Source organism: Corvus brachyrhynchos, unplaced genomic scaffold (assembly GCF_000691975.1).
Source record: "Corvus brachyrhynchos isolate BGI_N302 unplaced genomic scaffold, ASM69197v1 scaffold136, whole genome shotgun sequence".
In the NCBI taxonomy this organism is placed as follows: Eukaryota; Metazoa; Chordata; class Aves; order Passeriformes; family Corvidae; genus Corvus; species Corvus brachyrhynchos.
This window is the reverse complement of record NW_008239080.1, coordinates 5,600,549-5,608,806: the sequence shown is the minus strand read 5'-3', so window position 1 is coordinate 5,608,806 and position 8,258 is coordinate 5,600,549. Positions and strand designations below refer to the sequence as shown.

General features: G+C 42.4%; 1 protein-coding gene across 1 annotated transcript; it reads left to right on the top strand.

The window, feature by feature from the left end:
• Window positions 1–3,778: 3,778 nt before the first annotated feature.
• Window positions 3,779–7,664, top strand: BAG2 (BCL2 associated athanogene 2). Its single transcript, XM_008637628.2, has 2 exons — window positions 3,779–5,822; window positions 6,804–7,664. The coding sequence occupies exons 1-2, from the start codon at window positions 5,705–5,707 to the stop codon at window positions 7,202–7,204; spliced, it is 519 nt and encodes a 172-aa protein (XP_008635850.1). The 5' UTR covers window positions 3,779–5,704; the 3' UTR covers window positions 7,205–7,664.
• The last annotated feature ends 594 nt before the right edge of the window (window positions 7,665–8,258 follow it).

Genomic DNA, 8,258 nt, shown 5'->3' with positions numbered 1-8,258 from the left:
GGCAGTGTGAGGCTTCTTGAGAGGACCGAGGGAAAAAGGGTTCTCCTTCATGGGCGACAAAGTTTACAAATGGGAGCTGCTGCTCTAAGGTGAGCCAGCGTGGCCTGGGTATATGTATATGACTGTACGAAAGTAGACGGTTTTCAGAGAAAGCGCGAAGGGCTGCTTCGGATTTGTCACCCTTCAGGGTGTGGGGAGCCTTTAGCAGACAGGGGATGCGGTCTGCGAGCTGTGACACGGCGGGGACGAGCCCGCCGTGCATCGTGTCTGTCGTTCCACCCTGTCGCCCCCATCCCTCATCTGCGGGCAGGTGCTTTATAAGAAGATGCAGGAAATCCGAGGATAAAACGTGGTGTCATTCAGGCTCTCGGAGACTCTGGCAAGCCTTTAAGCTGCAGTGCTGAATGCTGGCATGTGAGGCTTCTTGTCTTCCAAACCTCCCTTTGCACTTACTGATTCAGCTGTGGATGTTCTTGTTACTTGTGTCGGTGTCCACCTCCTCTCTGAGGTGTATTAAATCGTGTCACTATAATGTGAACAGCATTGCATTCTGCAGCAGAGGTGTGTTTTTCCAAAGTTGTTGTGAATTTCATCGTTGTGCCATGTCCTGACTTTTTCTGCTACTTGACGTTCCCTAAGTAATACCATTTGAATTTTTTCCCAGTTTGGGCTCATGAGAGATGATACCTTGCCTTTAATCACGTCCTGACTTTTTCTGCTACTTGACGTTCCCTAAATAATACCATTTGAATTTTTTCCCGGTTTGGGCTCATGAGAGTTGATACCTTGCCTTTAATCATCTTCCCTGTCCTCTCAGCTCTGTTAAATTACATAGTGTCCTTTCTGAAGTGGATGGATGTGCAGGATGCCACTGATTCACCTCCCCTGGTACTGTTTCAACACACCCTTTCCTTCATTACAGCTGCATATTGATCAGCAGCTTTCACAGAACCACCCAGAATGTTTCTAGGACTTTCCTGTAATTAGAAGAGCTCTGTGGGATGCAGGAGTTTTATTTCCCCTTTCTGCCTGCATTACTTTGCATTATTCAGGAGTGGACTTGATGTGCTGTTATATTAGCCTTTCACTTAGCTTGATTAAATCTCCTTGAAGTCCTTTGCAGACTTCTCAGAATTTGACTAAACAAAATCATTGTCTGCAAACAAGTCTCACTGCTTGCATCCAGGTCTAGGCGCATGATGAATATATAATCCAAAAATTAACATCAGAATATGCAAAAATGTGTTTTAAATTTGCCAAGCGACTCTGAAACAAAGCAGACAGTTTGGTTAGCCAGCAATTAAACCCCCAATTAAACTTCCCAGTTTGCTGTGGTTCTTTCAGCCAGCCATAATTCTAAATGTGGAATAACCATGAAAAAAAAAGTCCAACTAATTTGATAAAAGTCAGTCAAGTTTTATGGTTTTTTTCAACTAATCAACATACTTCATTTCAAATTTATTTGAATGACAGGAGGAAAAGCTTCCAAACTTTCTCCTTTTCCAGCTGGTTTGGTTTTGCCATAGACCCTCAATATGTTGCTAGTAAATATAATAAGTGAAAAATTGTCAAACTGAACTACAGCCTTTAATTAAAACCCTCAACAATCTTCAGTTCTCAAGTTGCTTAAGGTCAACTGAACTCTGAAGCAATCCTCATCCTTCTGGAAAATCACAGAATCATAGAATGGTTTGGGTTAGGAGGGACCTTAAAGATCATCGAGTTCCAACCCTCTGACATGGGCAGGGGCACCTTTCAGTAGACCAGATGGCTCAGAGCCCCATCCAGCCTGGCCTTTAACACCTCCAAGAGAGTCCACAACTTCTCTGGGCAACCTGTTCCAGTGCCTCACCATCCTTATAGTGAAGAATTTCTTCCTAATACCTAATCTAAGTCTACCCTCTTCCAGTTTAAAGCCTTTGTAAAATGATCCAGTTTGAACAGCCTTCCTTTTTTTCCCTTTCTTTCCACTGTGAGAGCTTATTTTCCAACAGTAATGGGGTATTTTTGTATCTCCCTGATAGGCATTTGCAGAGGGGCTTTCTTCTGTATGGAAAGTGAGCAGGGAAGGGGAATTAATTTGGCTGCCACGGAGTGAGTGCCCGAGGCAGAGGTGGCAAGGGGGGCAGGTGGCATGTTTGCCCCTTGTAAGGGTTTGGACCTTCGTGTTGCCGTGACTGCCAAGATATCTCGGAGCAGCTGGAAGCAAGACCAGAGGCTTTGTTTATGAGTCACTGTGTTCTGTTGGTTGTGTTAAGTGAAAACAGTTTTAGGTGTGATGATACATGAGATAAGTCAGATTTTTGCTGGGTACTTTTGATTTTAATTTTTTGTACTTTTTATCTTGTTCTTTGGATCACCCGTATTCCCCCACCATTCATTTCAGTGTTCACAGGACTGCTCACCTGGGAGTGGACACTCAGCTGAAGCAGCTGAGGACGCCACGGTGAAACCCCCGGTTTTGTCTCCCTCTAATGTGCTCAGCTCCATTTCAGGAAAAAAGCTGCTCCATCCTCAGATGTTTCTTATTTCCTTTGAAAACTTATCTGAACCTCCAGCACGTGGGCTGTAACAGTGGGCTGTTTAAGTCTGTCTGTAGTTTAAAGGACAGAGTTATTGCAGCTGTTCTAAGAAAGTGGGTGTCAAGTTTCTCATCTGGGAACAAAAGCGCAGGCCGGTCCACCTGTTTGTCACGGGAATGCTCTGCTCATGTAAATGGTATGTAGCAAAGGAAGGCATTGCACAGCTAATTGCTCACAAACAGGGAAAATCAGAAGTAAGGAATGTCTTTTTCAGTGTTAGGTAATAGATGGAATATTTAGTTGATGATCAAAGCAACAAATACACTCCAAGTAAAAATATGATTGGAGGTTTTCATCTCTTAGAAAAAAGACCATACTGCTGCATCAAAATAATTGATAACTGGGCATAAATATGAGTATTTTGTGTTCTTTTTTCTTTGCCTTTTATTCTTTGGTTGGGGTTTTTTTTTGAGACTTGGATTGTATTTCCACCCCTTCCCACATCAGTCACCTCTGTCAGAGGTTTAAATCTTCCAACTTTTTTTTGGATCCCCCCCACATGGAAATGAAAGATTTACAGAAACCTGTGAAGTTAAGAAACCATGCATTTTAGGAAAGAAGTTATGAGAACTGACTGCAAAGTGTGATCCTGACACATTATCTTCCTGAGATTGGTGTGACTGGTTTCCATTTATTTGTTGTTTTTTGGGGTTTTTTCCCACTGGAGCACTGTTCTGACATGACCCTGTCCCATTGCTGTGTGGCACTCTATATTGCAGTTTAAAAAAATGGTAAAAATAATTCTGAAGAAGCAATTATTGCAAATAAAATAGTTCTTAAGATTTGGTTATATTACCTTTGGTAAATTACTGTCAATCAAAACTCTAATTGGTGAACTGTCTTTTTCTTTTTTTGCAGTATGCAACATTAATTCTGACAGTTTGGCTTTTAGGTCCTACCTCACATACCAAGCTGGCCTTTGGAAGCAATGATATTTTAGGCACTCTCTTTAGAACTGTACCAGTTCAGGATACATCTCTGCAATGCAGCTTTTCCACATTTTTCAGCAAAGCCCCTGGAAATTATGGACTGATTTATCTACTGAAGGCAGAACTTTAGTTTTTAAGTCAGGACAATGATATACAGAATCTGATTTAAAAACACTATCAAAATTGAAATTCTGCATTTTAAAATTTTGATTTACAACTTTCCAGTGAGCACAATGCATTTTTTAAATTGTGAAAATACTAGTTTTTTAAAAAGGCATGGCAAGGCATTTTGGAAATACTGGTAGACTTCCTAAATTATAAAGTGCAGACATCTGAAGTATGAGATGACTCCACCTGCCTCATTGCTCTTACTAACCAGTCCAAAATAATAATTAAAAGTATTTGCTCTTGGCATGAATTTGCATTGCATTAACTTTTCCCACTCCTCCTCAGAACGAACATTAAAGGCAGGGCCTGAAGCCTGTGCTTTCACTGACTAAATTGGGCGAAATATTTTGTAAAACAGAACAATTTCATGAGCAGGCTGCATGTGAAGAGTGACTATATCCTCAAATGCTCCCGTTCTTCTGCTTTCTTTCACCCTCTTTTCTCTTACTGCTCTTTTCCTGGTTACCTGCCTTCAGCCAGCCTGTGAGGAGGGAGCAGCAGCTCCATTCCTGTCTCAGGAGATGCGCCCTCATCTGCAGAGACAGCATTGAGCCACTGCTCACAGGGCAGCGCCCAGTAATGTTGAAGAATGCAGAGCACCTAAGAGACTTAACAATGTTTTGGTTTGTTTCCCCTTTTCTGGCCAGGTTTCATAAACATTTCAGGATAGATGGATGGATTCGCATGATGCAGCTAGACCTCCCGAGCTGTGCACTGCGAGCATCTCAAACCATCAGCCAGGTTCACATGATATTGTTGCTTTTCCGTGGGGCCTGTGAACGCAGAGTTGATGGTTTTGGTGCAACTCTTGCAGCCAGTTCCAGCTTGGAAAGTTCTCTGCAAGCCCCTGCCCTCAAGTCTGAGAGAAAAGCCAACGGAGTGGGATATTGCCCTCTTTGGTACCAGGTCTTCAAAGTGTTGCATTAGAGCTCTCCAGTGTTCTTTTCCATATTACTCAGCTGAATGCAAAAGCCCCCTCTATAAAACTGTGGTGGGGAATAAGACATGAATTAAGAAACTGGACTCAGATTTCTCGTGCGGCATTTTCACGTTGCCCATGGCAAGCTGGGTCTGAACCTTATGCACGAGGAGGGCAGGCTGTGAGCACAGAACCACACACCTTACCAAGACCCAATAGTTACAGGGACGGCAGTTTCTGATGGACTTTCCCCTTGTCCTCACTGCATTACATGTGAGTTTCAGCACAATAACAGGACTGGGGTAGGGGTCTGGTTTCAGGAGGGACAGAGTTTCATGCTTCCTTGCAAGCCCAGAAATAGGAGCTGTTCCCACAGAAGCTTCCTCCCTGTGTGAATCACAGTGAGCATCGTTCCATGAAAAGCACCAGTGACAGAGGGGGCAGGCAGTCCATCTTCTTCCAGTGACCAAGGCACACCACTTGTGTCAGGGTAATCCTTGCCATGGTAATAAAAATGTGTGAGCTTTGTCCCACTCACAGGGTTTTCTCCTTTGTAAAAGGGGTTCTTCAGCGTGTTTCAGTTTTCTGGAGTGTTCGCTGCTTTGCAGGCGGATTATACGGGTTCTGCTGGTCTGGGGGTGGCACAAGGGAGCCAGGACCTCTTGTTGCCTCCATCTCTGCAGCTGCCACCTTCACTGCCAAATTCCCTGACAGGGACTCAGTCCCTTTCTCTGCTAGTTAAGCAGCTGATAGTAATGCCAGTTGGCTACAGGACTTCCGCTATAGGGCTGTAGTAGTGTCAGGCTCTGCATATCCAGATTAACCACGGAGTAGGACAGAACAGCATTGTCAGTAAAATAAAAGATTTAGGTCTGATTGAATTACTGTTGTTTTGGTTTGCCCCTCCTTTTGTTTTTTAAAAATTATATTGAGTCTTGAAAAATGAAGTTAAGACAGAGGAGAAGGTCATGAAATCAGAGAGTCTGTCTCATGGATAACTAAGAACTGACTGTACTTACTCTAAGCTGAAGTTTAAAACAACAGTTCTTGGCAGTTACATAGGTGAACAGCTATTTTATTATTCAAACGTTTTGTTTGGTTCAACCATGTACAGGGTAGAGGCTTTCCGTGATGCAGCATCTGCTATGGAACAAGAGAAAGAAATTCTGCTTGAAATGATCCACAATATACAGAACAGCCAGGATATGAGGCACATCAGTGAAGGTGAGAAGCTGCTTTGCCGTACCCTCCAACTGACCCAAAGTCAAATCAGCCCATCTCTTAGGGAGCAGCTCTGTGTGAGCAGCTATCTTTGCTGCTGGTAAAGGTGCAGCATTGGAGTCAGTTGAGGTTGTTGAAGTGTCACCCATTATCCTGAGATGTCCTCTTCTTGACTGTAAATTCATGCTGTTCAGATGGATGGACTACCATGAGTGTCACTACTGTGTATGTGAAAGCCCATACTCAGTTCACTGATACATTTTCAAAATCAAGATTAACATAGCTCTGCTGAGGGAGAAACATTGATGATGATTTAATATAGTTGAAAATGATTTTGACTACTGGATAGGCATGAGTGGTACAAAGCGTACAGCCTGTAAGAACCTGATGATTAAGATCATTGTCACAGTTGTGTGATTCATGGCTTTAAATATATTCTCTAAACCTGATTATTAGGTGCTTTAAATTGCTGGTTTACTGGCTCTTCAAAAGCCTACATATGAAGTATGTTGTGTCCATATTTTTGAAAAGCAGCTGTACTTTCAGAAAATAGGAAACCAGTTTTTCATGGTCTCTTATTATATCTAGTTTTCTCTTTATAGCCTTCTGGCGTATTGTCTAAATCTCTCCCTCAGAATGGCACAGAAGTCCTTAATGAGCCAGTTCTGCTACTGAATGTTTCCTGATAATATTGTATGTTTTGCTTTAAAGTGACACAGCAAGCATTGTGTCAGCAGTGTAAAAACATTGCTTACAATTTTAGTAGAGTTTAATGCTTCATTTCAAATCAGACACTGGCTTCTATGAAATGATTTGGGCAAATGCAAAAAGCTCATTTCTGGCTTCTGGAAATCTTGTTGATTTTCACTTACTTTAAAAAAGTTGTTTACTGCTAAGTTATAGCAGTTTGAGTGTCTTGATGATGCTATTTGCACAGGAAAGTATTTGCCTGTAACCAAGGATATTTTCTCTTTTCCGATTGAGGTGAGAGAGAAGAACTGAATTTGACTGCTAATCGCCTGATGGGCCGAACCCTCACTGTGGAGGTTTCCGTAGAAACCATCCGCAACGCGCAGCAGCAGGAGTCCCTACTGCACGCCACCAAAATGATTGATGAGATCGTCAATAAACTCCTTGATGATTTGGAAGATGCCAAAATGCGCTTAATGTCCCTTTATGGTGCGTGCACGTCCGACGTGCCAGCAGGACCCATCGATCAGAAATTTCAGTCTGTGGTCATCGGATGTGCCATTGAGGATCAGAAGAAAATCAAAAGGCGCCTAGAGACTCTGCTCAGAAACTTGGAAAATTCCGAGAAGTCCATCACATTGTTGGAGCATCAGAAATCATCTGTTCGGCAATCTTGCAACAGTAAACAGGATTAACGCATCCTCCTGGCTACTTCTGGCAAACCGCAGGAGGAGCAAGTGCCCATAGAAAGCACACAGAAGCCAAGAAAAAAATTCTCTGTATGAGCACACACGTATATACACAGCCACACGCACCAAGGTGTCTTTGATTGCAAGGTGCAAGCATTTAATGGGTTTTGGTAGCATTGGCATTTTCTTTTGGCAATAAGGAATGCTATCAGTTCTTTTGTAGAGTTGATACTGCTCTATTGCAAATTGTTAATTGTGCTTCTGCTGAACTGACGGAAACTGAAAATCTAGCCTTTCCTCCATTCTCCTGGGTTTTTTTAAACTAAAGCTGTTTTGTCCTATCATGAGATTTCAGCTTTTCTCTGCTGTATACGTAGTGTGTGAACCAGACTTTTGGGGACAAAAGACAAATCATGGCAATAAATCAAAACAATTAATAAACTGTTAATAGTATTTTCATAAACAACACAGTGTCCTACTCATTACCATTTATAATTTTGCACATTTTGAATATTTTGAATAAACTGATCATAATACTTTTCAAGAGACAGACAGCTACCCCCAGTTTGTAACTGAGGAAGTGAAAAGCAGCACATGTATCCAGGGTTTGCAAGCCATGCTAGAAATGAGCCAACTCTTGTAGTGCCCCTTCCATGCCTGGTGAACCATCCTGCTCCCACAAGTTTGTTGTAGCTTTGAGGTTGCTGTGTGTTTCTTTTAAAAGATAATAGAAAGATAGTATCAGCTACTACTCCACTTCTGCATAATCTATGAAGCCACAGAGCAAAACATTTGACTTCTCACCTGGCAAACACCGTATTTATTGTGTGTCTTGTGTAGGATGGTACTTTCTACATCCAGCATTACTCACCTCTTTGTGTGAGTGGTTTTTGGTTTTTTATCTTCTGCCCTCTCACTCACAGTAACTGCTGTTCATCATCACCCAGCTAGCTCTGTGGCTGTCGGTCAAGAGTTGCAGATTTTAGGGTGTGCCTGGAATTTTTTAACGCCCTGCAGCCAGTTTTGCAGTACTTCACTCAAGGGTGGCAGTGCCCTGAGG

Bases quoted from the DNA above. Each gene is read 5' to 3' on its own strand.
- BAG2 (XM_008637628.2), top strand. From the start codon at position 5,705: ATGTACAGGGTAGAGGCTTTCCGTGATGCAGCATCTGCTATGGAACAA. The intron at 5,823-6,803 runs GTGAGAAGCTGC...TTTCCGATTGAG, and splicing joins TATGAGGCACATCAGTGAAG to GTGAGAGAGAAGAACTGAAT.